The following is a 26,091-nucleotide window of genomic DNA, read 5'->3' as shown; positions in this document are numbered from 1 at the left end:
TAATAATAATAATAATAATAATTCTCTGCCCCAGTAAGCTCATGGTTAGGGAGGCTAACCTAAAACAGCCAGACTCTTCTCACCATGAAGAGTATGAGTTAAGAGAAGCCTTAGGGAGCATGCAGGAGGAGGTGAGAGCTTGAGGAGGCAAGTGCAGAGGATGGGCTAATTGCCTTTTTGGGGAGTATTCAAGAGTCTGCTTGTCCATTTAAGCACTGGTTCGATTGTTTGCATTTATTGTCTGTACTCATGAGGCCAGAGCACAGCCAAGCAGTGCTGCCAGCTCTGGAAGTTACCTCCTTACAGCAGTTCGTTTGCACTGTAACAGCCTTGCAGAGAGTGGAATGAGGAGCTGGGCGTTTCTTTCACTGCAGTTTGCTTTGAATTGCAACCTACGCAGGACACCAATTTTATACTCCCTTCCACTAGTTTCAATCAAGAATAACTCTACTGAAGTCAGCAAAGCTGCAAAACAGACAAGAGGAGGGAATGGGGATCGTTCTGTTTGCTGTGATTTGTAATAAACGCCAATAGCTCTCCCAGGAAACCTGTCCTGGTGTGAGATGAATGTACCTTGTTTGCATTGAAACAGTGGGATCCTGGGCTCTGATGGAACTGCTCTGGGGCAGCCGGTGATAAATGAATGCTGATCATTGCAATGGCTGTGGAGTCAGTGGGGTTTTTATTACTGTACATCCAGCAGCAATTTGGTTAGAATTTCTGGAAGACTTTAGTGCCAGGAATTTTTTGTCAGTGACAAAATGGAAAGAAAAGGTGAAAAAGGAGTGATGGCAGGGAATAGGGGAAGGCAAATCTTCTTTCCCACCCAAACCAAATCAGAAAAGTGGAAAATGAAAAGAACAACCAACCAAAATAGCAAAAAACAATAATGCTAAAAATATAGATTTTTTTAAAAATGAGATTAATTATTCCTTTTCTAAATTTGCACTTAGATTAATACTTGGTGCTTTACAAAAGTTCTTTTGGGTTTTGACTGGCTATCATTTAGACTTATTTCAGAGACACCCTCCACTGACACATGCATGGGAGGTTGTCAGTGCAGCAAATGCTCTGCTAGAAGCTCTGTATGTGGGTTGTGTGTGTGTATCCATGTATTGCCATCCAACAGTGTTCACTTCTGCCTCTGGATACTGCTAAGTTAGCCCTGGCTGGGGTGGTCTCACTGGTGCAGGAGGCTGAAGGAGTGCGATGACACAATTCAATTTCCAGAAGCCTTTGTTAGGGCCTCCTGATGGCAGCTTGTTGGATGGAGATGGGGTGAACGTTGCGACAAAAGTGGGATCCATGCTGAGGCTTATTTATTTAGACTGTAGGCAACTGGACAAGAGGTCGCTCTTTTCTTCTAAATGCACACCCTGTGCCCTCAGCAAAATTGCATTTTTATCCTTACTGCCACAATATTGAATGCTGCTCCCACACTACAAGTGTTCAGTTTTCTGTTTGTCCTTTGTCATTTTAAAGAAGAGACCTTACTGACTGCCCTGTCTTTTTTCTGCTGAGTAATTCCACCAGGTGTCTGACAAAGATACTTCTGGAGAGCAGATATTTAGCTTTTGCAATGCCAAAAGGCATTTAGCAAAGGTACTTCTTGCCTCCTCTACTAAAGCTTTTTGATACCTCTGCAGATTTCTCTGCAAAACACTGACCAGCAGGATGACTATGGCTCTGCGCACGCACACATTTCACTGCTGGCACAGTCAGCAAATTGAGTTTCAAGTAGCTTCTGATCTGGCTGGGGACTGAGCTTATTTATTCACAGACGTGATAGACATTGCTACTGGACTTGAATCTGATGCCTTGTGAAGGGCTGTGTGGGTTTACTTTCAGTCTCATGCTTGATCCTTGTAGACAGCATAATTCAAACTTTCCTGCTTAGAGATACTGGTTGAATGTAACAACAGGCAAAAAATACCCATAAGAAAACTGGTGTTAATGACAAAGAATGGAAGAAAATTAAATTATAAATAGAAATAAGTAAGGCTTTTTTATTATTATTATTATATTCAGGCTTTATGGTCCTTCATTAAGACCTAACTTTAGAATTTGTGGAAAAGCCCTCATGTACATTTAAAGATTTTCTCTGCAACTAAGATTTACATCAAGCAGGAAGCATGACTTTTGGAAAATTGGATATTGTGACTGGTAGGATTGAAAAGAGAATGAGTGCAATTTCTGAACACTGTTTGGCAGGTGTTGATGGCTGTCACTCTGTAATTTACTGTACTGGCTTTACAAAAGGCCAGCAAGGAGACTGGAAAGCTAAGGGCCAGCTGCATGGAGTCCTGAGTGTACTTGCTTCCTTTTGAGTGAGAAAATGAGGTTGTTGCTTGTTTGTAACCCAGAGCTAAGCTGGGCCAGTTTGTCCTGATGGAGCGGGAGCTTTGCTTTATTTGGTCCACAGCGGGCTGGGCTGCATTTGAGAGCACAGTGGGGTTGTGTTCAATAGTAGGTTCAGAGTAGGGTTAGGATTCATTACAAACCCACTGAATCAAGGTTGGCCCCATGTGTCATAGCGCATCATCTATGTTGTTTGATCAGAAATCCAGAGTTCCAAAATGCTAGTGTAAATGTATTTGGGTGGCTTTTTGTCCCCTCTTCTTCCCAAGTTTTAATGTTGCAAATGCTACTGTAATAAATGTTATTGAGAGGGATTTGCTGAAGGATGTAAATATTCATCAGTCTTTAATGATTTGCATTTGAATCCAGAAAATTGGCTTATGACTCCACACTGATTTTCTCTCCTTCTGATTTTCAAATGGCATTAAGTGCAGGAGGATTAATTACCTGGGGTTTTCTCTGGTCCAAACCAGACTTTGCTATCTTAATTTGGAAATAAGTTCTTCATTAGCTGGTAACTCAACCTTGTGCATCACTTAATCTTTTTCAATCCTTCAAGACTTCTTGTTTCTAACAAAGAGCTTTAGGATCACTCTAGTCACTCTCATATGAACCAGTCACCACTCCTGGAGTATTTAATTTTCACCTTGGCAAGGTTGACGGCTGCATAGTCCTGCACTTCAGAGTGGGAGACCAAAAAGCTCTGGGTTGTTGTTGGCCCTGGGACTGAAAGCATCAATGTTCATTCTATCCTTTTGTGTTTAACCTATCCAAACCTTGCAAATCACACCAAACCATGGTATGCTTTGTGGACCACGTCCCTGGGTTGATAATCCTGTGCAGAAGGACAGTGGTAGTGTGTGCTGACAACCACAGCATCCTTCTCTAGGGATGAGCTCCAGCTCTTGGCCAGTGCTGAAGACAGGGCCATTTTGTCTCCTCTTGCATTTCCCAGATAGATTAAGATGGTGTGCCTATGCTGGCATGTTCTCACACCTCTATGTAGCTGCATAGGCTCATGGATGGTGGATCTTTTAGGACTCTCGTGTACAATGGGATGGATAAGCTCACTCCTCTGAAGGGCTGTTAGTTTCAGAGTACAGCCCCAATGCTTATCCCCTCTGGGAGCAGTTGGCATTAGGTCTTCTGTGTTTGCAGTGGGTGGATTTTACCCCAAATATTTAAAGTCATTCTGGTTTACAATGTGGATTGACAATGCAGTTTTGGTAATTTGACCATACCCTTTTAAAAGCCACTTACAGCTTCTCCATTGGCGTAAGACACCACATTTTTATAAGATTAGTAGGACCTGGATTAGTCAGCAAATGGCACTGAGATCTTCTGGGGAAAACCCAAGGTGATAGTATGAGATTAATATTGATAATCTAGAGCCTGAATAAGTGACACAACAAATGGCCTAACTGTAAATTGACTTCAGTGGAATTTGTTAAGATGGGGCTTTAAGATGGGCTGTTATTCTGCATGTTCTGCCTGCTAAATACTATAAAAAAATATATGCCTAGTCCTAAATAAAAGTGGATGTTAAACATTTTGCTGTCAGCTTTTTTAAGACTCAATGTGATAAGCTCACTGTCCTAGGTCTGTTTATCTGCCTGGCTATTTATCTGTCTGTCTTAGTTCCTCAGTGTATGATGAGTGTATAATTTATGGTTCTGAGATACTTCTGTAGGTCCAGGGGATGGTTTATGTAGATGAGTTTAGATAACAACAACCAAAAAATCTATGCTGTGTGCAGATATCTTAAAAGTGTTGATATTTTCCAGGTAATTGTGAAAACACGAACAGAATATCAGCCTGACCAGAAGAACAAAGGAAAACTCAGAGTGCCCAAAATTGCTGAATTCACAGTCAGTTTCACTGATGGTGTAACAGAAAGACTAAAGGTAAGAAACCGTTATTCTGCTGCCTCCTGATGCAAATGCCATTCATTTTAAAATAACTGAATCAAAGTGACAGTAAAGACATAACAAATTTAACACTCCACTCATCACTAGGGTCAAGGGGAGGTTTATCTGCATGACTATAAAACTTTTAATTTTTTTTCTGGACAGGCTATAACTACATCTAAAGTAAGAAATATTTTTCATTTCCCAGGAAAAGTTATGAAAATGTTTTCCAGTGCAAGCTGGAAATTCATTTCAATGTCTTTGAATCTTCTCAAACATTTGTGTTTAAAAAATAAAACTTTTAATTTTTTTTCTGGACAGGCGTGAAAATACCTTCATAACTACATCTAAAGTAAGAAATATTTTTCATTTCCCAGGAAAAGTTATGAAAATGTTTTCCAGTGCAAGCTGGAAATTCATTTCAATGTCTTTGAATCTTCTCAAACATTTGTGTTTAAAAAGAAAAAACAAATCACAGTGAATATTGGTTGTTTCATTTTTTAAAAATTCTTTTGTCTTGTAGTCAAGCAACCCTTTTAATATTTAAAATATTTTATTATTATATGATTATATTATTATACATTAAAAGGCATTTCAAACTGGATAAAAGAAGATATATTAGACAAGTATCCAAGCATATCCTGTCCTGTAAGCCATTTTGGTTCACAGGAATTGTAATTTCCTAGTGAAAAATGTTTCCTTTAGAAATTTTCAACAGGCTCTACTCAAACATGGAAAGAAACTCATGAATTATTGAGTGCCCTCAGTTCCTGTTGACTGCAGCATATTAGAATGGCTCAGTTCCTCCTAAAATTAGAGTCCAAGCGTGTAGCTGCTAGCATTTTCTCCCGTTTCACTGTGAAGATATGGTGCTTTTCCTAAACCACAGAGCATGTGAGTGATAAAAATGTGAGATCTGATTTCACATTTCTGAATCAGAGGAAGTATAAATGGTTTAAGTAGAAAACATGAAGAGTAAGCAGTACCTAGATATAGTCCTGCTCTTTGAAAAGCTAGGATTGGGTTTATAAATTTTTGTGAAAAGGTATCATCCTTGACAATTAACAGGAATTGACTCAAGGAACTGAATAGTCTTCCATTTGGCCCAGTTGTTCTTAGTTTTGCAAGAAATGAAAAAGTTTATTATAATTATTTTCTAGTAATTTAGAAGAAAACTACCACTTTTAAATTTGGTATGTGATGCAGAAAAAATTGTTGCCATTCATCCTTGAAAAACTTCAAGTTAAGTCTTGTTGATTTTATTGAAAGGAGAAATATTTTGCTACTCTCTTCTGAAGCACTACAGAATGCCCCTGTTTCTGTTTTTTTTCCAGAAATTCAGCAACATATTTCACAAGGACAATTCTGGTGCTTTCATCCAGTATATTTAAAGCTATAATTTATTCTTAAGAGACCTATGAATAAACATTTATAGCTTCTTGGTTTTTTTCCAGTGGACATCACATGTTGTGATTTAAATTACTTACTAGGGGCTTACATGCTGTTGATTTTGACTAAATTTTTCACTGATCTTATTGCGTGTGTAGTACCTATTTACCACCAATAGTGACCACCAATAGTTACCACCAATAGTTGGTACCACTGGTGAAGTAGACAGTGAATTAGCCATAAATCCAGTCTTGGAAACCACAGCAGACATTTTCCAGTGTGAACAACATACAAATCAGAACCAGACACAACGTGCCTGAGAAAAAACAGTAAATGTAGAGTCTTCTGGAAGTGATATGTTGACTTGTGACCTGCAGTAAGTGGCATTAGTGTTGATATTGTAACTAATAGTGCTTCATTGGGTATTTAAAACTTAATCCTGCAGCTCTGAACAATGTTAAGGTCAGTGTAAGACCAAGTTTTAATCCCATCAAAAGATCTGGCCTTGTTATTTAAAAAAGCAATAAAAAATATCTCATCCTTACGCATGGGGCATGCTGGAGGCCCATAAGTTATATAGATAGGTCATCTACTGCTATGGATAAATCTAATTTCATCTATTCCTTCTATTGGGTATCTTATTTTTCTTCAAACCCCCAACTTGCTGTTGCATTTAAACCTTTCCTTTCAATGTACTTTTTCCTCTCCCCTTCTTATTTTCAGTGCAGTTTTCCTGTTGCAGGAAGACTGCACAGCAGCAGGTACTTCAGCAGAGTGCTCAGCACTGGCAGAGGTTTCGGCTGCTTTCCCTTTTGCTGTGTGGTGGGAATGGCTGTGGGAGCTGTACTTCTCTCTGTGCAGCCTGGCAACATGACAGTTTCATTTTTAAGCTATTTCCTTTCCCTAAAGTCCATATGATTTCCATTCTCTGCTCTTCAATGTCAACTTATTAATCACTCAGCCTCTCGTCTAATGCTGGATAAGACTATAAGCCTCTCCCTGCCTGCTGTTCATAAGGCTTCCATGTATCGTATTAAGTTTGTAGTATTATTTCCTGACAAAAATGAGCTGAGATAATAGGCGATATTTCATTACCTTTTGTACTTTTTTTTTTTCATACCACATTTTTATACCAGTGCACATTTTTAGTGAAGTTATTAAAAATAGTGCCCTCTGGTTATAAGCAGGCCTATTATCTGGTACTGATGAAATCATTTTACATTTGTTTTTGGTAAGAGGAAATCATAGTAAATACTTAACTTTTATTATCTCAGTTTGGCTACACTTTTAAAAGCTTAAAAAAAGATAATGTAAATGAGATCATCATATTTGCTTTTGCTGGCTGATTGTTTTGTATATCCTTCCAGTATGTGGTGCATTGCAAATATCATCCACACCTTCTTACTAACACACTGATTAAAATTATTCATCTATACCTGAGCCAGACTGGTGGTAGCTACACACCAGCGAAAGCAAGTAAATCATCCCATGGATTTCTGCAAGAGAAATGATGGAGGGAAAGACCAAAAGCCCATTCAAATGTAGATGGCCCATTGGATTAGTGCACTCCAAATATGAGATCTGTATCCAGTAGCACGTATGGCAAATGCACGCTTTTCCACCCTCTGTACAACTAGTGTGAGTCCACAGCAATGCCTGCATTCAAGGGTTTTCATAGGGAGTCATTTTGCTACTATAGCTCTACTAATCTGTATATGAGGAGCAATACATCTCAGCATGTGGTACCTGTAAGCTGGGGAAAAAGGCAGGACAATAAGAGGGTGCACAGAAATAGCAAAGAGGTCATCTCTTACCTGCTATTGAGCTACTTTGGCATCCTGGAGAATATGAAGTGAGATGCCTTGTATTTTATTTTTCACCCAAAGGATAGAATTATCCTCAGTTCAAACAGAAATATGGCAAAGTGAATATCATTAATGAATGTGTTTGGAAAAATGCAGCTGGGCTTCATGTTTACGACTGTGCTCTCCACCCACTAATAACCTCTCAGGAGGGGCTTTTAACCTTCCTGTTTCAATCAATGAAGTGCTTTTCTTTCCTCTCTGCTTCTGGTCACTTGGTATTGGAATGTTCTCAGTAAAGAAGGAAACTCTTCCCAAGTTCTTGGGTTTTTTTGTTTTGTTTTGTTTTTCCCTGAGTCATGTAGCTGCATTATACAGAAGAGCAGGATCTCTGGGGGAAATTTTGGGACCGTATGAACACGGCAATCAAATCCACAGATGCCCTTTATTCTGCCTTTTAGGTATCTTTTATTGAAGAGGCTAATGAATTATTAGACAACTTTCTCGCCTGAGCAGGCCAAAGCCAGAATCTAAGTTTATGCATGCATATTTTTCATCCATCCAGAATAGAACAGATTTGAGCTCTTTAATTGTTGTAAAGAAGAGACTGTCCCTAGGCAACAGTTCTTATTTCACACTACCTCTTCCAGGAATTTTAGATAGCTTCTGCAACTTGTCACATCTCCTAATAGATGAAATTATGATTCTCTGTAGCTCAGCACACAGTGTCCTGGAAGTTTGACCAATTAGGCTTATTCTTCAGCTGGATGAGTCACCCCATACATACTTTATAACAAATGTTTAAATAGTTATGTGTAGATGGGTTACAAGAAAGTGATGTTAAAAGAGCATTATGGTTAAGCCATCCATACATAAAAGAAATTTATTTTATAGTTTTACTCCTTTACAGAGCAGCAATGACAACATTTTTTCTAAGCTGACTGGCAGTGATTTATAGTCCTTGCCTCCTCCAAACTGTTTATGCCTTTGGAGTGGAAGTTTCTGAACTGCAAAGATCTTACTTTGCAGTAACAATATATACCAAGGTTTCTCATTCTGGAGAGGAGTAGTGTCTGGTGTTTGCCTCCCATTTTGCATGGTTTGAAGGTAGTGCATGTTACTGTGCTTTGCCATCCAGTGATGACACTGAGGTGTGCTAGAAAAGGTCTGTAAATGTGATGACTCTATCATCTTCCTTTGTGGGACAACAGATCTAACCCTTTGCATTTGAGGTAGGACTTACTGCTTCTTTTTGCCAGTGATATCCTATGTTACAGCTTTTAAGAACAATCTCTCATATGCAAGTATCCTCATTCCTGTGAGTTTCTGCCCTTATTTATTTCTATCAATGCTGAAATGAGATCAAATACTCTTTTGCTTTTCAAGCAGATTATCCACTGAATGAAAAGTCTTGTTACTTCTGGAGGACAGGGTTTCCAATGACTCCTTTTGTCTTCCAACCAGTTGAGATAACACAGAAATCAGCCATAAGTATTTAAAAGGTGAAGAGTGGGTTTCTACCCACTTTCTTGACGATCACTTTGCTGAAGCTTGTGTTCAAGACATCAGCACCCTGGTTGAGAAGAAACAAGCTGGAGAATAGTTGCTGACGGATTTTGTGTTTGATCCAGTCAGACCCACAGAGGGTAGGTAGACCTGTCTAGCCCTGAGTTTGCTTAGATTTTTCTATCTCCAAGTAGCACCAGAAAAGGTACTGAAGTGGTCTTTCAGCATAGGCTTACAACATGGAGCATCAGGTTGACACATGTAACTAACTGCCTGTTGGTTACTGGTTTTGTGCAAATTGGTCACTATTACACAAGTAAGTTCACATGCAACCAGTTTGACCTCTGTTATCACTAAATGCCATAGAGCTATTACTTACTGCCTTTTAAGGGAGACATTGATTTAATGACTATTAGGTGGGTGATAGTTACGTATCATAGTTACCTGACTTATCAAGACTTCCACAGTTCTTTCCTTTTCATGGATAATTTTCTTAAGAAAGTTGAAGTTATGGTCTTTCAGAGTTGGTATAATTAAACTATGTACTTGTCTGTAACAGAACAAGTTGGGAGTGGGTGTACGGGGGAGAAATTGAGATATTTAACATGTTTTCTTATGAGCAATTTATCTACCTGGAGAAATAATCTGCAAGTATTCATCATTACTTCACTGAAGACGACTGGGAACTTCACTCTTTTTGCTACAAGTTGGCAAGATCCATTTTCAGAGTCGCTGGCTGTGTAATCCATTCCTGTTGAGTACGCAATGACAATATATTTCTTATCATTAGATCAACCCTCTCCTCCCTCCACCCTGAAACTGCTCTGATACATGCAGATCCAGTAACCAGTTGATGTAATTACTCATTACACTTTTCATCAGGTTCTTAAAATATAGTGGAACCCATTCAAATGTTTCTGTTATAGAAATGCTCATACTGAAACAATTATTTTCCTCTGACCTAATGTGAAAGAACAAAATCAGTTTGTCTCCAACCACACCCTACAAAACAGACATTGATGCAGTAATTGTCTGTTATCAAAAACAAGCCAGTATCTGAAATTCTTGGCTCCTAATTAAGAAAGATTTTTCTGGGTGAGGGCCAGGGCTTGATTTCCTGCTGGTAACAGCTTTGCTGAAATGGAGGATGCTTCCCCTGCTTGCACTGCTAAAATCTGACCCATCAAATCCCCAGATATTCAACTAGGTCTTGTAGTGGAAGGATCCACATGTGATCAGCATTGCAATTCAGATGGAAGGAAAGTCCTGGGCTTGGAGGCTTGTGGAGGAAGGTGTGGAGCTGTTGCAGCTATGTGGGTGGCAACTCTACCTTGCTCTGCTGTGTACAAACCCAGCCCCAAATGTGGCATTCTTCTCTTTCTGCTCCTAACTCCACCCCTTCTCAAACTCCCCTTCCAAGCCATGGTTCCTGCAAACTTCTTCATAGGATGTTCTGCTTTCACCTGTAGGCTATTGCCTTATGCTGATAGTTCTTCTAACCTGCAAAGGAATATATCGCAGAAAAATGGCCCGGGGCATTTCATTGTACCTGTTCTATAGCTAAATAAATGTAAAGATTCTGTTAATTGTTAAATTACTACAAGGCAGGAGTAACTCATAGATAAAGGACTCCTCTGAGTGTGAGGAGGACAATTTTCCGTACTGCTTTTTAATACTAACAATAACAATGTTACCATGGTGACTGCCACATCACATCAGTTATCTGGAAGATGCAGAGTGGCTGCTGAAAGATCCCATTACACTGACTAATGTGAGTGCTGCTCGAGGGAGGGAGCATGCTCTAATACACAGACATTTTTCTCACTTTGGTGATAATTGCTAAAGTGGCTGAGATGTTGTTTCCAGGCTGCACAGCATTCAGATGGGCTGTGTGATCTAGGAGGACAAGGAGCAAAGCAGAGGAAAATCAGAAAGGTGTCAGGCACAGGGGAGCAGTGGCAATAGCATTCAGGCATCTTGTACTGGCTCCAGCATCGGGGATAGTGTAGTGGTTTCCTGTTGGATCTTGCCTGCAAAGAGGGACTCGGAGAGGTGTCAGTACAGAGGGGTTGATTTTAGTCTCCAGGGACTGATTTGGAGGCTTATTCAATCTCTTTGGGAGTTCTCAACTATCACCAGGCAATCTCTTTCCTAGTGAGCCCAGATGCAGCAGGCATGTTCTTCTTGCAGGGGTGTCAGCCAGCTCTCACCTCACTTAAGTCTTCTCCAGACAGTGATGGAGTGACTTGTCTCTGGAGCCCAAGCTTTGCCTTGTCTTTGGAGGCTGAATATGTTCCACTGCAATGCAGAGGGTCACAGTTTCTCCTTTCTCAAAAAATCCACTGCCCAGCCCTGCCTGGCCTTGCATCTACTTTCATCTGATGCAAACTAGCACCTGCGTGGATTCAGACTCTCACTTGCGTGTATGAAAGGAAGTGAGAAATGTTGCTCATCATCTTTCTGCCTGAGCTCAGAATCATTCTTCTCCTCCTCTGTCTGTAATGGGAAGAAAAGAGGATAGGTCATATCTGTCCTAGTTGGTCTTACAGCTTGCCTGGAGGTAGATTGATGGAGCCATTTGTGATCATCAGTGACAATTTGGAGCTGTGAGGATGAACCAAATGTGAATTTGTGGCTCAGCTGCCAGAAAACAGATATTTCTACCTTTTGTACTAGGTGTGATCAGAACAAAACAAACAAACAAACAAAAAAACCAAACAAACAAAAAAACCATCCCAAACCCCTGCAAGCTTTCCATTTCCCTGTCTGGGTAAAAGTCTGCGTTTTTTATAAGAGTTCACAGCTAATACCTGGCTTTCTGGTACAGATTAGGTCCCAAGAAGGTAAAACCAGGAAGAGTTTCCATGTCTAAAACACACACAAGAAAAATATATTTTGATTTAACTAGAATGCTTTATAAGATTGGCTTAGGGACCATTTAGCAAAGCAAAGAAAAAAACCAAAACTATGGCTTTTATATGAAATGGATCATTTCTTAAAATGTATTCTTGTTTTATATTCTTTTTTACAGAAACACACACACATACTCTTTTGTAAAATCAGAAAAACCACCTCAAATATATTTTATTATTGCCATCTGCAAGCACTGACAGAATAATCAGCTGAAGAGATTTGTTCAGGGTTATTTTTTTCCTTTAATTAATTTTTGGAGAGAAGAAGAGAGTTAATTGGTATGCAGAAAATGTGTAAAAATGGAAGTCACAGACAATATTCACATGACTAAGGGTTTGTGGGGTAGACTTGCTGAATCTAAATTCTCCGAACCATGATATATTGGAGGAAGAAAGGAATTACAGAGCTGAAACCTCAGCCGACCCTTTGCTTTGGAACAAAAAGCTTGAAATAGATTTTCATAAGCGACTGCATGGAGATACCCATTCTGCTAATTACAAGATGTAATTGCAGTTTCCATTTAGTCTGAATGATTTTTTACACCCCATCTTTGTCAACAACACAATGCCCATGTTTTGTTCTGGTACCTCTGCCTCTCCACAGTAAACCCTGTTTGTTAGGTAATTTTCTTGTCAGCATTTGAGGTGGAATGAAATATGTTTAGTGCTACTTTGGCTAATGTAGCAAGAGGGACTGAATGGGATGGAGGAGGAAAGAGTTTTCAGCAGACTGAAGCCAAGGCAAAGTTTACTGTTTACTGTCATGAAGTGCATTTTGAATCTTGTAGCCAAACCACAGAATGCTACCCAAAAAAAAGAAAAAAAAAAGAAAAAAAAGAAAAAAAAGGAAGTGAAATGCTTCACTCATACATCCAAATAATGTTTCATTCTCTTTATTTATAAAGCAGCACAGGCTGCTGATTGAATGTTAAACAGACCTGAGCTCCCTCTTGTTAGTACTTGCAGATGTATTAAGCCTTTTGGGCCAGATCCACAGCTAATGGAACTGGCCTCATGCCTCCGAACACATCATAATCAGCTAGATTATTCATTTTTGTTGTTTGTTTTTGAAAGAATTGCTTTTGTAAGTCGTTTGCAGCAATAAAGCTTCACATTTCTAATTTAAAATGGAAAGGCTTTTAATTTGTAAGTTACCCAAGGGACGCTTTGCTTGTCAGGTCCTCACTTTGTCCTTGTATGAAGCACCCACATAATAAGATTTTTAAGATAAACGGGTGTACTGAACCATGAATGCTGCTATATTATTAGCTTTATTTCGTGACTCATGATGGTAGACATAGATGCTAGAATGTATGTGAGTATGTTGACCTTCTTCAAGGAACAAACTTCCAATTGTTTTGTTTTTTGGGGTTTTTTTTAACCACAATGATGCACTGAGCAAAGATGTTTTACTATGTGCAAGCTTGACCTTTGATTTCATTTTATCTAAGAGGTGCATGGGACTGGGGAGTGTTAAGAGAAAGTTATCTTGTGCTCTGGCATATAAAGAGCTCAAATTGTTCTGGGCAATTTTAAATCCAGTCTTCTGTTGTGATGGCTGGTGAGGAAAATGGTAGTGTCGTGTGTAAAATCAAAACATAAGAAAGTGATTTGAGGCAAGTACACAGGAAAACATGCCTGGAGGAATACCATTTGGTACCTTAACCCAATACGTCGATACTCAAGTCTGAAAGATTTGCTTCAAAAATTACCCTGCCTGTGAAAGAAGATCATTTCATGAAGCAAAAAGACCTCAGTTTTTCCTTAGAACCAGCCTGATCCTCGGCTGTGGGATGGGGTGGGTGCTTGGGTGGTTTTGCAGACACAGGCCCAGAGAAAGCCAAGCTTTTGGAAACCTAGATGCTTATAGCTTTGGGTAGATCTTGCTGGAGTGTCTGTGAGCACCAGTGGGGAGCAAGCTGTGGAGCTGGACCTGAGTGGGTCAGGTGTCAAAGAAAGGCAGCAGCAGAGCAAGGAACAAAACCTGCATTTCCCAGGTCTGTTGCCATGTGCTAATCCTGGACCTGTTCTTACTCAGGGCTCCTAATGCTTTCCCTGCACCAAATCCAATGTGAGGGAAGCGGGGAGTGGGGATGATTTTGCATGTATGAGACTCTTCAGAGGTTGAATGTTGGCAGACGAAGGGTAGGCAAGGAGATATTTTATGAATGACTTGATTTATCTTGTGTTCCTGTTAATGCATTTAAGAAGGGCCCTTAATGAGCTGAGGCATCCATTGTCATGTCCCACGTGAAGTGACCAGAGGAAATGTCACAGCCCAAGGCTTTGCACAATGCAATGGGAAATTGCAGTGTGTCACTGATGAAGGGCTGGCTGTGGAGATGTATCAGTCTACTGCAATCCCACAAATTGAAAAACCATCTCAAATCAGTGATCTGGAAGGAAGATTCTTCCAGCATGGCTCAGCTCATGAAATGGTATGTCAGGTGTTAGTAGGACCATGGATTTGGGAAGAAAAGCGCCTTTATAAGCAGTGTTCCTGAGTCACCCTACTTGTTTAATTTTGGGGTTTGGCTTCTTTTCTTTTGAAGGTAACAGAGTATCAGAAATAATGAGGGAAGGCTTATGACAGTTGAAAAATGAAGAACATATTCTTGTAAGAGGAGAGGAAAAAGATCTTTAAATACCTGTATGGTTTGCCAAAAAGGCCATGTATTTATTTGGTGTTCCTAGAAACAATATTATAGCATCTCAATATACTGGCTTATTCTGATGAAGGATTTTTTTTTTTTTTAATGGCTTTAAATGGCAGAAAAGAAAAAGCAAATCAAACAGAGCTTTTTATTTACCTAAGTGGAAATTCACTAATGCTCAATGGTGGAAGCATCCTTATTGAAAATGGCATTTTAGAACTTCCATAAGGAACAGGGGCTTGGAAACTGAGCCACGAATTTTCCATTCAAGGGGTTTGACTTGGCACCGAAAGACGTCATGCAGACCGCAGCTGGCACCAGACTCAGTTAAAAAGATCTGAGGCTATTAGTGCCTAAACAGCCACTAGAAATTATATTACATGATGGAGACTGGCTAATGTAATTGAGCCAGCTAGTTATTGTGTGCATAATTTAATTATTTGACAAATTGCTTAGAAACATGGTGTTCTTGTTCCACGCTCGTGCTACACGCACAGTATTACAAGGCGCAGAGTGGAGGAATTGCTGGTGGGTATGTGGTCATCTCGGAGGACAGACATTTCTTTTTAAGTTTTGCAAACCTGGAAGGGTTCACAGATGTAGTCATGTTGGGATGGGGTATGCAGAGATGTGTAGAGCCGACGGGGATATGGCTTGGATAGCAGACTGGCTCAGAGACAGTTAGGGCTGTTTCAAGTGGATGCCTTTGAGACTTTAGGGTATCTGGAGATATGACTCTCTTTGCTCTACTCTGTGAGACTTCTGGACTTTGATTGTGTGGGCTGAAAGGAACCCATGAAACAGTGGAGCAGATGTGAGATGTTTTTGAACCCCAAGATTGTACCATCCTTAGAGATGGTGTTCAGTGTTCTTACGAGAACTGGGGCCAAATTGTTTTACGTTATGGTTATGAATTCTAAGACAGAGGACAAAAAAAAACCCCAAAACCCAAACCCCTTAAGCTTCCTGTAAGAAGTCATGCATCACTAAGGAGTATTTTCCCAAAGCTCTGAAGATTTGGGTACATAACTAAGGTCATTTCCCTCTTACAAAGCATCTCCTAAGAGATGCTACTTAAGAATCTGGAAACCATCTGGAATAAAGCTATTCTGTAATAATGAAGGACAAATTCTATGTCTTCGTGAACAGTACTAAGCAAATATGAAGACCCAATTGTGTCACTTTTTTTCAGTTAGCCTTTCAAAATTTCAGAGGCTAAGCTTTTGCCATAAAATCAGCAAAATCAGCAACTTATTACAAAAGATTGTTAAAAATCAGAAGTGAAATGCCATTTTTGAAGAAGTGCTGCCTGATCATTTTTGCCTGCAGAGCAGATCAAGCTGTACAACAGAGTGCTGAGCAATGCACCATACCATTTCTCTGACCGAGTCTAAACAGTGGAGCAGCTCTTCCTGGGTTGTATTTCAGAGTCCTTATCCCCCTGGTGAATCCATCTGAGTGACCTGTCAGCCTGTGGCTCTCTCCCTGCCTACTTGCCTGGGATTTCTTGCATTAGCAACATGGATTCAAATAATGGGGTGGTTCACGCTTGGATTTCATATTGGCGTACAAGTGGGAGGCTGCCAGGATAGACAGCTGGATCTAGGACCTGGGAAATGCTCCTGAGTCTTTCACTTTACCTGTAGCTTTCATGTCAAGACCTAATGTTGTCAATCTTGCATCTAATTATCACCTGGAAGAAGTTACAGGATAAAGGGGAAAAAATTACCTCCTGAATTTTTTACTGCCAAGCAAAACTCCTTATAATGAGATCATGAATCTATGAACATATACTGAGATGCCCTTACAGCTGAAACCTTTCTAGAGCAGCAGGACCTCTGAGACTGGCCCTGTGGCAAATGGATTGGTGATTTTGAGATTTTTTTTTTTTGCATGCAGATTTTCTGTGTTGTCAATGGGTTGATAGGTTTCCAGGTGTAACTATGAAAAGAGCTTTGTTGCCTGTTGAAGTGTAGCTCTAATGCCCTTCTGTGAAAATAATCTTGACAGAATTTCTGCCAATTTTGTTTATAAGAAATTTTGCCTCATTCAGAGTCTTTCTTCTTCTACAAAGAGAAAATTAAAAACAAGAAAATTTCTTCAACTGAGTTGCCTATTAAAGGTCACAGAATTTCCCAATACCCAGCAACACTGAACGTGTCTTGGAGAACCAGACATGGCACCAGCGGTGGCATCCTTTCCTGACAAACTTGAATGTGAAGAGGATGAGACTGCAGTGCAGGAGTGGACAGAGGCATCAGCCTTCTGAGGTCCCTTATTCCCATTACAGCTGCTAAGACTCGGAAACCTGTGCAGAATTTTGTAGAGATTTTTCCATGGTAAATGATCTTTACCTGGGAATTAAACTAATCTCCTTCACAGTAACACACAGCTCTGTGCTCCGGGAGCATTAACGCTTTTCTCTGGGTGCTGCCTGTCTGGCTGGTTTTTCTATAGACAGCAGTGCTATTCCTAGCTGTGGCATCCTCTTGGCTGTACTCCTGTTTTGAGCGTATATAAGCATATATGTTGTGTGCTCTGAGCAGTGGGAAAGGTGTCCAGAGCCAAACATTTATTTGCTAGGTTTAGAAAAAAAATCATGCTTGATATCTAAGAAGTGCTGATGAAAATCCCTGCTTGCTAGCCTCTCATAAGAGTTGCACAGGCACGGAAGAGATATTCCGTGGTGTTTTCTTCAGACAGGCTGATAGAGATCACATCATCTGATTGCACCCTGAGAATTGCTCCACTTAGGTGGCAAATGGAGGGTGGTTTCAAATACCTGGGCAGCTGGGGCTTGTGCCTTGTCCACAAACAGCAGGCAGTTGTTGCTTCTCCAAAGCTGGACTGAAAGCAGCTGTTTTCTCCCCAAAGAAAGGGCAGCACAGTGATTTCCCAAATGAATTTTAGACAGCAGATGACAAGGCTGCTGCCCGAGTATGAGCAGTGATGAGATTAAGCTTCAGGAGTGGAGCACAAGGATTGCAGTGCTGCATCAGACTATCTGAAAGTCATTGTAGTGACCCAGAGGGAGATATATGAAAATGTATGAAATGTATGAGCAATGTATGAAAACCCCAAATGGACAATTTCTTACCCCTCCAAATACATCTGAGCCTAGAGAAGGTGCCTGCTGATTTTAGTGTCCTGTAAGAAACTAAAGGAGATTTAGACACCTGACTGCCTTTGTGGATCTGGATCTGAATGACTGGTTCTTGCCATCAAATGCAAGAACTCAATGGGGGAAGAAGGGGCTGTGCCTTTTGTTTTATTAAGCCCTACTTCAAGCCATGTGGAGGCTTTCCATGTTAATGTCTAATCATTTTCAAATCTTACTGAGCTCCTTCTGCCAACCATATTGTACAGAGTAAATTTGTTAGATTAGTTGTGATTAACTTAATAGATTAATTGTGGTTTAGGCTAAAAAAAACAACCTTGACTTCTTCAAAAAGGTGTTGCTTCATAGTTTTGTAGGATGTCTTCTGTGTTTCACTGTGAGGTGGCTTGTATTTGAATGCCCATGTTTTTTTCTCTCCCCACCCATTTTTTTTTTTACCATTTTTATTCTGAGTTCTTGCAGTGTGTGACACCATCAGTGGAGCATGTGAACAAAACGTAAAGGTGGAATGACAAGCCCTGACAGCAGGGCCATGATTATAAGTTATGTTCCTCCAGCTGCTAATGCAAGTAATATGTGGCTTAAGTGGGAACAAAACCACACCTCCCCCCGCCCCAAACTCACCAGCACAGGTTGGATGCTGAATACTAATAGAGAGCTGTCTGCATCCAGTTCCCACTGGGAAAAAAAATATTTGTCAACTCAGTTCAAACAGTGCATAAATTTGAGGGAACTGCCATCTGCTGACAGACCCTTCCCCCACCTACACTGCCTGAAAATCCATCCTTATAAATATCTGCTCTGTGCAGTGGTATTCCCATCAATCGCCATTCAGATTCCACCTTCCTCCACTTCCCTTTTTTCCCCAGATATTTCCAGATAGTTCAGGTTTCCCAGGACTCTAAGGCACCGAAATACCTCACTGGTTTGTGGGACAGTCAGTACCAGCCCAGCACCAGTGTGTAGCTGCCTGCAGGCTCCGTAGCTCAGCAGGTTATCAGTATTGCTGTCAAAGCCTCTAAGGCTCGATTTTTGGAGGAACCAGCAGCTCTCAGCTCTTGTTGACTTCCATAGGGAGTGAAAGGTGCACATCCTTTCAGAAAACTAAAGGCATAAACCAAAAAATATTTGCAATAAGGAAAACAATGAGGAATGAAAATGTAGAAACCTTGCATTTTTTTCAATAGCCTTTTTTGGCTATTAAAGGAATGCCCTGCTGTTTGGATATGGCATTGTTCTCTGGGTTGCTTTTAAATAAGGCTTTTCACTGTAGCTAGAGAGGGAAAAAGAGAATTTTTGATGAAAAAAAAAGTCATGGGCAGCTGTTGAAATCAAAGAGAGTAGGAAGGATACTTCGACGGACATCATGAAAGGCAGGTTAACTGGAATACCATTGCAATTAGATATCATCTCACTGGAAAAAAAACCTTGTGGCAACTTATGTCCTGTTGCTTGATGAGGATCTATCTTTTTTTATCTGTGCTGTTGTGAAAATGTAACATGTATTTTATCTATGGGAAAGGTGGGAAGGAACCGAGCCAAGTGCACTGCTGCTGATGGGAGGTTGACATCATCTTTCAGATGTTAAGGGCCTCTTGCCATATTTTGTGGCAGATAGGGAGGGTTTTGGTGTGGTAACGATGTTCTCTCTTCTCCACTCCAGCAGACACTCCCCTCTTTAGGGGAACCTTTGGGAACCGTACAAGATTTTGGGGAAGGGGTGGGCAAATTCCCCCTCTTCTTTTAACCACTCGAGCAGACACACGTGGCAGATTCATGCCTGCAGCACTTCTAGGTTTTATCTGCTCACTAAATTTTATTTCCCCTCTGTGAGTGTTTATATTGCTTAGAGACTGCCGAGGTTCATGTTAATCATAAAAAAAAGGTGGAGGTTTATTAGGTATTGCAGCTCTGTGAGTCTTTGGTGTTTGAATGTTAATGAAGCCTTTGTATGCTCCGGCATAGCTAGAGAGGTGGATCTTAGCTCTGGCGTGGCAAAATATCTGGCAGTGGATTTTTCTTCCCTTTCCTTTGGGTTTTTAACATTTTACGTGACATTTCATCCCAGAGCAATTTTACGCTGTGTATCATCTTGTGTAATATTGTGTCACGCTGTAATTTTGCAAGTGCGTGAAACGGCAGGAGGGAGGTGAGAATGGTCTCAATTACACCCCAGAGGGAGGGGAAGATCAGTGGAGGGATCTGCTCCTGGGAGGTAATGAATTGGGTGTCAGCACTTTGCTGGAGCAGAGCAACAGAGCAGAGGGGAATTTATTATTTTTAGGGGCTCAGTGGGCAGAGAAGAGGAAAGGAACCAGTCAAATCACATTAATAATGGTCATTTCCATAGGCTGTGCATGTACATGGGATTTAACAAAAGAAGAGACATTCATTCTTGCTCCAGACAGCTTGGTTCTTTCTTTTTCTGAAGGCTAAAGGAAGAACTCAGCCATTTTAAATGACTCAGAGTGAGAAGTCTTCAAAGCTACTTCGGTGGCATCTCCTGGGGAATGCAGACACAGAATCATTCTGGGTGCGGGAGATATCCCACCATTTAGAGATATTCCCCTTTCACAACATCTTCTCTGGGTACAGTCAGCCCTGATGGATCCCTCTGGGACAGAGGAAACAAAGATGCAGAGGGGAAGAAAGGAACCAGGTAGACATTAGGGCAGGAGGAATCATAGCACAGGGTATATGCATCCTGCTTGTGCAGTTGTTGATGATGAATGTTGTATTTACTAAAGAAAAATAGGATGAGCAATTTCTCGGGAACAAGAGGTACTTTCTCATCGAGTTACGCTCTGTGCATTCCTAGGTGGCGTTCGGTGCAATTTCATTGCCCTTTCTCTCTTCCTTTGCCCTGAGCACAAGTTTGTTCAGCTTAACCAAAGCAAGATTTCTTTTTTCATTGTCCATTGTATTTAGGGCAGAGCAACCAAACTGGAGAGCTGAGCATTTAATATTTTCTGCATTTCTAGCCCAGGCTCCCCTCTAAGCATTGGTTTTGGTAGAGCAAGATGTTAATCTTGCTTTAGTGCCTTCAAACTAACCTCAAAGGGAACTTGTGTCATTGTCATCTTTGTATTACTACATAAATAGTTATTGGAGGAAGTACCAGGCCTAGCATGCTCCCCTTTTAAATGGAAAAGAGTTGATGAGCTTGTATGCTGCAGAGGGAAATGGTCTTCCACACTGGCCTGCCAGAGCTGGATTGTGGTGGGTCTTTTTGGAGAGGAGTCTTTTTTTCCCAGGTCTCCTTTTGGAAAAAGTAGAGTGTTGAATCCAGGAAGTCTCTCCTTTTGACTATACTTTTGCAAAGTGACTTTAAAAAAAAATTTTCAGGTGTAATATGACTTTTTTGGGGGATAGAAATCATGTCAAATTCCATCTCCCTTGAATCCTGCTGAGACTTCTTCTTCAGCAGTATGAAAAGGGGCTACCCATGGGCCTACCACAAAGCTGGTCAGAAATATTTTCTATTCAAACTTGCAGGCAAGTGTGCTTTGATGGAGCAGAGGTGGAGCCCATATTTCCTTGGTCAGACTAGTGCAGTTCATACAACTGTACTCCTTTTCTACCAGCCACCTTTTTAGCGCACCAGGACTCTCTTACACATGTTCTCTGATGAGATCCAGCAGTAAGTGCTTCTCCCTTTGCAGCTGCCTTTTGCTTAATTGACCCATTTTGCAGCAGATTAGGCTCCAAGGAGGAGGTTAATATGAGCAGTTATTCTAAAAGGCAGATAGGGGCTTCAGTGAACCGTTCATCATTGGAAAAGCCTGTTAGCCCCAGTCCTCTTACCTTTTTACACTTTATTCTAAAATATTCTGACTTAACAATGAACTTATGAATCTATCCTGCTAGATACAGCCTACACACCTCTCTCTTTCCTGAGTTTTGAACTGGATGTGTTGGGTCAGATTTAACACCATACATGCGGATTTACTTTCACTCTTTCTTTTTGTCCAAAATCGTAGCTCTAGATCTTCCAGTATTGCAGGTGGCATTACCAGTGCTGCTTTAGCTTCTCTGAGTAATAGTCCCAATGTGCTGTGTGCAGTGGAAGAACACATCTCACCAGGAGTGCATCTGTCCTCAGGATTAATGAGAGTGATAAGTCTTTTCCTGCACTGCAAACAATTACAGTGGCCCCTTTGAGTCTGTGCAGGGATTGCATATTGTACCAGTTCTCAGAATTGCAACTGCTACCATGACTCAAAGAGAGATTTAGAGCAAAATTCAGTGTGAACCAATATGAACCAATTAGTATATCTTTATTGATATAATATTACATAATAATATAGTTATGTTAATATTATATTGATGAATTTGGAGATGTAGCCAGCTTGCTCTTTATTAGCTGCTGTTCCTGACCAGCCTATCTACTATATTGGAGGAACTATCTCTGTATTCCCCCACTTTCTACCATCACCAGTCTCCTATACATTAGTTAAGGAACAGCTTCTGCCTGTACCTACTATTCAGTTTCCTTGAACACCCATACAAGAAAATAAAGAGGATTGTCACATAACTGTAATAACAAAAGGGTGGATGAACCCTGAATGATTAGATGGAGCTGAAAAATTTGTGGCTCTTCCTTGCTAGAGCAGCAAATGATAATGATTGTCTTTCGTACAGGTAGGTGCAGCCCTGATATTGGGAGGGGGCATGTTTTGGAGAATGAGTACATGCATGGCATGGTGGTAGCACGTGTGAAGGTTGGGGCATTAGCCAAGGTCAGGCATGCAGTCCCTGCCATGTCCTACCATTGAGGTTCTCAGTGGATGGCTTTTGATGTGACCAGGGAAAATCTGCAGCCCTGGGCTCAGCTTCTGGTGCCACAATGAGAAAATGGGATTCAGAAGCAAATAGATTGAGGTTGTGGGTAGGAAAATCCTCACTGATCACTATCCCTCCTGTAAACCCATGCCAGACCTCAACCTTTTGCTATGGGAACTTCCTCAGTGTGAGCTCTCACACAGACTCACTGAGCACAGGAACATTGCAGCCCCTTCCTCATGCAGGAAACCATCCTGCAAAATATGTGATGCTGGTGCTCAGTCCCAGCGAGCCAGAGCAAGGTGGGGAGCTGTTGCTGCTCGCTGCCCATGCTGCCATCCATGCAACAGCTTTAAATGTTTCCCCTACTGCTGTTCCCACCCCCATCATCTCTGTAAGTGAGTTCATTTGTTTAGGAGCTCTAGTGTGCATGGTAACACTGGAGCCACAGGGATTATGATATTTTTTTCATGCCAGTCCGGATCAGTGTGAGACAGCAGTCTCGACAGAATGGGTTGCTGTAATTCAGGCAGTAGAAGTCCAGAGCCATTGATGCTGCATTTGCAGAATTACCAGCTGGGACTAAGAAAGTTTTCGGGAAGGGAAGAACAAAAGTGTATTTGGGACCCTTGCTCAGTCCTTAGGGGAGGACACAGCTCAGCTAAAATCAAGGATCAGGGCCTCAGTCCAGGCATCTGAACAGGGCCAGGAAACTTGCTGTTGAATGAATCATTTAAGAGGAACCTGGAAGGGCTGGAGAGAAGGGAGCTATAGCAGAGAAACAGAACGGTGCAGCAAAGTAATCCTCTTGGGAATGAGAAGAGAGGAATAATTGGACCCAAAAGGGGGTGTTGTGTCTCATACCTCTAACACTGGCATCTACTCTTGGACATGCTGTAGGATTTACATGCTGCCCTTTGTCGGTGGTTGGGTTATTCTCCTTTTTTCAGCTTTGATTAACAGAGAAGGATTCCCTTTCTCCTGCCCTCCCTTCTGTGAGGTACTCGGGCACAACTTATTCTTGTCGCATTGCCCAGAAGGCACAAAAGGATGTGTACTACAAAGGCCTCATTCTTCTTACCTGCTCACCTGCCTGTGCTATCAGAACAGCGGGATCTCGCCACGGCTGTAGGGCAGTTTATCTGCATGGATTAGACCCTAAACATGGACTCTGGCTACTGGTGGGTCCTGCTGGGCCAGCAGATGATGCAGTTGAACAGCTGAGAGCATGGAAACACAAAGCCACCGGGAACACCAAATGCCTCAGCAAAATCCGTACAAGGGGTTAAACACAGAAATGTGCACTCCTGAAGGTCTGTGAGGGGATGAAAATGATGTGAGAATTCAGGGCTATTGGATCTAGAATTCATTCAATTACCATGCTTAGTTAAGTACTGCACAGTGGAGTGAAGACTGCAGTCTGTTAGGATGGCTGTTACTATAAGTCATTTAATTATGAGGTTGCTGATATGCCATTTTAACATATGTAGAGTAACATTATCCCTCTTTTGTAGGTCACTATTCTCATAAGTCTGGCTCTTGCATTCCTTGCCTGCATAGTGTTTCTTGTGGTATACAAAGCCTTTACTTACGACCACAGTTGCCCAGATGGATTTGTGTATAAGGTAAGAAACCAGACGGATGAATTGCCTAAGATAATGATAGACTCTAATTGACTACATGGTTACAGTCTAGTCTGCTTTTTCGACCAGGCCAAAGAGAACATTTGGCAAGAATGTGTTGAAATGGGAAAAGCGTTATGGGAAATGTGGACGTGCATCTGCCTCCACCAGCTACTGTTACACTGTAATTGTTGGGATTAGCATTTGGTGAGCACTACAGACAGATGTTCAGGAACAATCTCTCATATTTGTGAATGGATTTATTGCAGCTGGAATCCTGCGTTTGCTTCCCACAGGTTCAAGCAACTGAGGTTTACTGACATACATTTTAATGCAAAGCAAACTCGCAGAGTGCTGTCACGTGCCCTTTGTTAAAGAAATCCAAATTTGTCCATGTAGATCATTTTTAGGTGCTTTTGTGCCTCTATCAAGAACAAAACCATGTAACTTAATTGCGAAAACTGTGCTGCTCAGTGGTTTCATATTGAATATTCACAGAGAACTAATTGCCTGGTCTGTTGAGATAAAAAAAAAAAAAAGTTGTTTGCAAAATAATTCACTTACTCCATACTGTGAATAAACTCATAAACTGACGGGAGGCTTGACCACACTGAGCATAGTCTGTGAGCTGGAAAACAGAGTAAGCACGTTGGTTTATTGATCATTGTGAATTATTCCCTTAGGTTATATAAAAATAAAGTTAGGACAGAGTCATGAATTTCAGAATTGGATCCAAACCCAAACTTCTGAAAAGGTTAAAGGTTTTGTTCTCAAATTTCGACTAGTCACATTGAACTGGGAGTTGAGGTATCTCATGACTTACTAATAATTGCACCTGGGGCTCCTTCTGTCCTTGGTGCTACTTTGACTCTGGTGAATACCAACCAGTCCAACGGTTGTTACCATCTGATTGCTCTTTTACAGCTGTTGCAAAGCAAATTGTTTTACCTGTGCAGTTCTTAGCACACAAGTGTCCGCACTAGCGCAGCAGAGATGCACAGGCACTGTCTGCACAGACAAGAAGCTCTGACAAGGGCTGACCAGTTGGGCTGCGCTTCCTACCATCCCCAGCCGGGGTGGTTGTCCTACAGGTCAGAGATAACACACTGTAACAGAGCAGCACATAAGCAGCTTACTCTGCCTCTGCCTGTCCTCTACTTGTCTGAGGATTAATTCTGGACTTTGCTCTACAGAGCTTTCACGTCCAGCACGTGATAAGAGCTGCTCAGCCATCCCTGCTAGGACTCCAGCAAGGGCCCGCGGTCTCAGTGCATGCCAGTAATGTACCGAACCAGTCAGACCTTCATTTTACTGTCCCCATTTCCCATCCACAGATGAAATCAGCCTGCAATCACGGTTGCCAATAGCAACAGGTTTTGAAGGCTGCTGCCCAACTCTAAACTTTGCGCATTCCCATGGTGCTGAAAGCCAGTCGGGGTGCACAGCCAACGCTCTCGGCTGCAGCATGTCTGACTCAAACATCATCCATGCAAACAGCTAACCCTGAGATTTTTTAAAGCGAGAACCTGAGGCTGATGAGACCACTTTTTACCTCTCTTGCTTTCTCCCCGTTCCAGCACAAGCGGTGCATCCCGGCCTCGCTGGACGCGTACTACTCCGCACAGGATTCCAACTCCCGGGGCAGGTTCTACACTGTCATCAGCCACTACAGCATGGCCAAGCAGACCAGCTCCCGGGCCGTATCGCCTTGGCTGTCTTCAGGATCGGCAAACCATGAAGCCAAGGCTGCCAAGACAGAAGGTCATTAAAGTTAACAAGTGGTGACGGGCAAAGTGGGAGGGTGTGAGGACAACACCAGGTCTATACTGCATTGCTCTAGCTGAGGGTGCTGTGCTAACAGCATGACAGGAATAAATACAACCCAAGTGCAGGAGTAATCTTAATGGATATTTCTTTTCGTGCATTGTTCTTGTTGATTTGTAACTGAGTTGAGCTCTTGTACAAAGGCATGTTTGATGTTGACTGTACCTTACAATGTAAAAATATTTTTAAATCATTGCTTAACTATTTGTTAGAAAAA

General features: G+C 41.3%; 1 protein-coding gene across 1 annotated transcript; it reads left to right on the top strand.

Annotated features, from left to right (window-relative positions):
- The first annotated feature begins 1,209 nt into the window (after nucleotides 1–1,209).
- On the top strand, nucleotides 1,210–26,091 carry NSG2 (neuronal vesicle trafficking associated 2). Its single transcript, XM_010173308.2, has 4 exons — nucleotides 1,210–1,296; nucleotides 4,143–4,262; nucleotides 23,943–24,053; nucleotides 25,628–26,091. The coding sequence occupies exons 1-4, from the start codon at nucleotides 1,210–1,212 to the stop codon at nucleotides 25,817–25,819; spliced, it is 510 nt and encodes a 169-aa protein (XP_010171610.2). The 3' UTR covers nucleotides 25,820–26,091.

This window comes from Antrostomus carolinensis, unplaced genomic scaffold (assembly GCF_000700745.2).
Source record: "Antrostomus carolinensis isolate BGI_N321 unplaced genomic scaffold, ASM70074v2 scaffold49848, whole genome shotgun sequence".
Lineage (NCBI taxonomy): Eukaryota > Metazoa > Chordata > Aves > Caprimulgiformes > Caprimulgidae > Antrostomus > Antrostomus carolinensis.
Note: the sequence above shows the minus strand (reverse complement) of the source record. Positions and strands in the feature narration are given on the sequence as shown.